A 1,751-nucleotide genomic window follows, 5' to 3' on the forward strand; every position below is an offset into this window, starting at 1 on the left:
GGGGATGGGTGCCGAGGGGACTGTGTCTTCGGGAGACCAGCATTACCTGCGTCTTCTCGGGAGCGAGATCCACTTGCCATCTGCGCCCCTATACGACGATGGTTTGTAGGACCTGGTTGATGTGTGCGACAGTCGCGCGGTGGTCACTACTGTCGCAGAGGAATGCCAGGGTGCAGTCATCGGCGTATGCAAATGCCTCTGGAATGAGCTGCAGCGTCATTAAAAGACATTCCAGAGGAGAGGGCCGAGAACGCTACCCTGTGGTACACTGGCATAGATGGAATGTTCGTCAGATGATTACCCGTTCATGGCCACTCTGAGGAATCTGCCCTGCAGGTAGTCTTGCAGCAGGTGGAGCAGATGACCGCGGATGCCCAAGCTGTTTAGTGTGGCGATGAGGCCGCGATGCCAAACCCTGTCAGATGCTCCCACTATGTCGAGAGCAATGATGGTGTCCTTTCCTTGATCTAGAGACTTGCCAGGCGGTGGATAATTGAAGTAGGTCTGCTGCTGACCTGTTTGTTCGGAAGCCAAGCTGTTTGTTATTGAGGAGATGGTGTGAGGTGATAAAGCACGATATTTTGTCTGATATGATGGCTTCAAGTATCTATCAAGATCTGAGAGAAGAGAGATAGGCCTATAGTTCTTGGGATCAGTCCTCTTTCCCTTTTTGTGGATTGCCACCACTCTGGGGTGGGCCACACGCCAGTGATGATGCATTGCTAGAAGATTGTGGTGAGGGGTGTTGCCATCTGAGAGGCACAGCGCTTAAGAATGTGAGGGCTTATAAAGTCTGGGTGTAAGGCCTTGTTAGTGTTAACTTGTGACAGACGTTGCTGCACATCCTCGGTAGTGATAGTGAAGGTTGAAGTGCTCGCATTTTTGAGGGCTGGCACATATGGAGTTGGGCGCTCAGGGTCACGTACTGACATCTTATTGCAGAAAAAAGATGCGAGTATCTAAGCCATGTCCTTATTTTTGATGGCCACTGTACCATCAGGGTTGTGTAGCGGTGGTACATCATCATCATCTGGAGCCAGGCCTTGATGCTGCTTGAGTGTGGTCCACCAGGTCTTGCTACCCACTGAAGGACCACTGAGTCTGGTTTTAAGATCTTACCAGCGCCGTTGAGTCCATTGCTGTACTTGTCGCATGGCTGCACAAGCGTGTCTATGGCACTCCTTGTTAGCATGGGTGGCAGAGTGTGAGTAGAGTCGCCAGGCACGACTCTTTTCATCAGCTGCCATTCTACATTGGTAACCAAACCGGGGCTGGTCGAGGGGCTTGACAGGGTAGGAGTGGCAGGGGACATATTGCTCTTGGTGCTTTAGTAGAGTGCATGTGAAAGTGTGTACTTGATTGTTAACGTCTCCTGTGTGGATGCTGTTCCAGGGCGTTCGTTGTAGTGCGTTGCAGAATACCTTTCCAGTCTGCTTTGCCCCACAGCCAGTTAGTGCGTGTAATGGCAGCATCCCTCTGAGGTGTGACCATGTGATCTGACGATCCCACAGCACTAAGTGGAAAGCAGGTGACGGCGGTGTCCGGTAGATCACTGACGACAGTATCAAGAGATGAGTCGGAAATGTGGGTGGGGAAGTCAATGTGGTTGAATAGGCCATGGACTGTGAGAAGTTCTTCGAAGGGTCGTGCAACCAGGTGTTGGTTCATGTCCCCAACAATGACGTTGCAAGTGTGTAGCTACAGCAACTCATCAAGGGAGTTTGCAGGAACACGATGGGCTCACTACCCTG

At 51.5% G+C, this 1,751-nt stretch overlaps 1 protein-coding gene across 1 annotated transcript; it reads right to left on the reverse strand.

Annotated features, from left to right (window-relative positions):
• Window positions 1–297: 297 nt before the first annotated feature.
• LOC138867240 (uncharacterized) lies at window positions 298–720 on the reverse strand. Its single transcript, XM_070142131.1, has one exon. It carries the CDS (start codon window positions 718–720, stop codon window positions 298–300), a length of 423 nt encoding a protein of 140 aa, XP_069998232.1.
• Window positions 721–1,751: the final 1,031 nt, after the last annotated feature.

This window comes from Penaeus vannamei, chromosome 29, assembly GCF_042767895.1.
Source record: "Penaeus vannamei isolate JL-2024 chromosome 29, ASM4276789v1, whole genome shotgun sequence".
NCBI lineage: Eukaryota > Metazoa > Arthropoda > Malacostraca > Decapoda > Penaeidae > Penaeus > Penaeus vannamei.

Excerpts from the sequence above, each read along its gene's own strand:
- LOC138867240 (XM_070142131.1), bottom strand. The coding sequence starts at position 720 with ATGCATCATCACTGGCGTGTGGCCCACCCCAGAGTGGTGGCAATCCAC.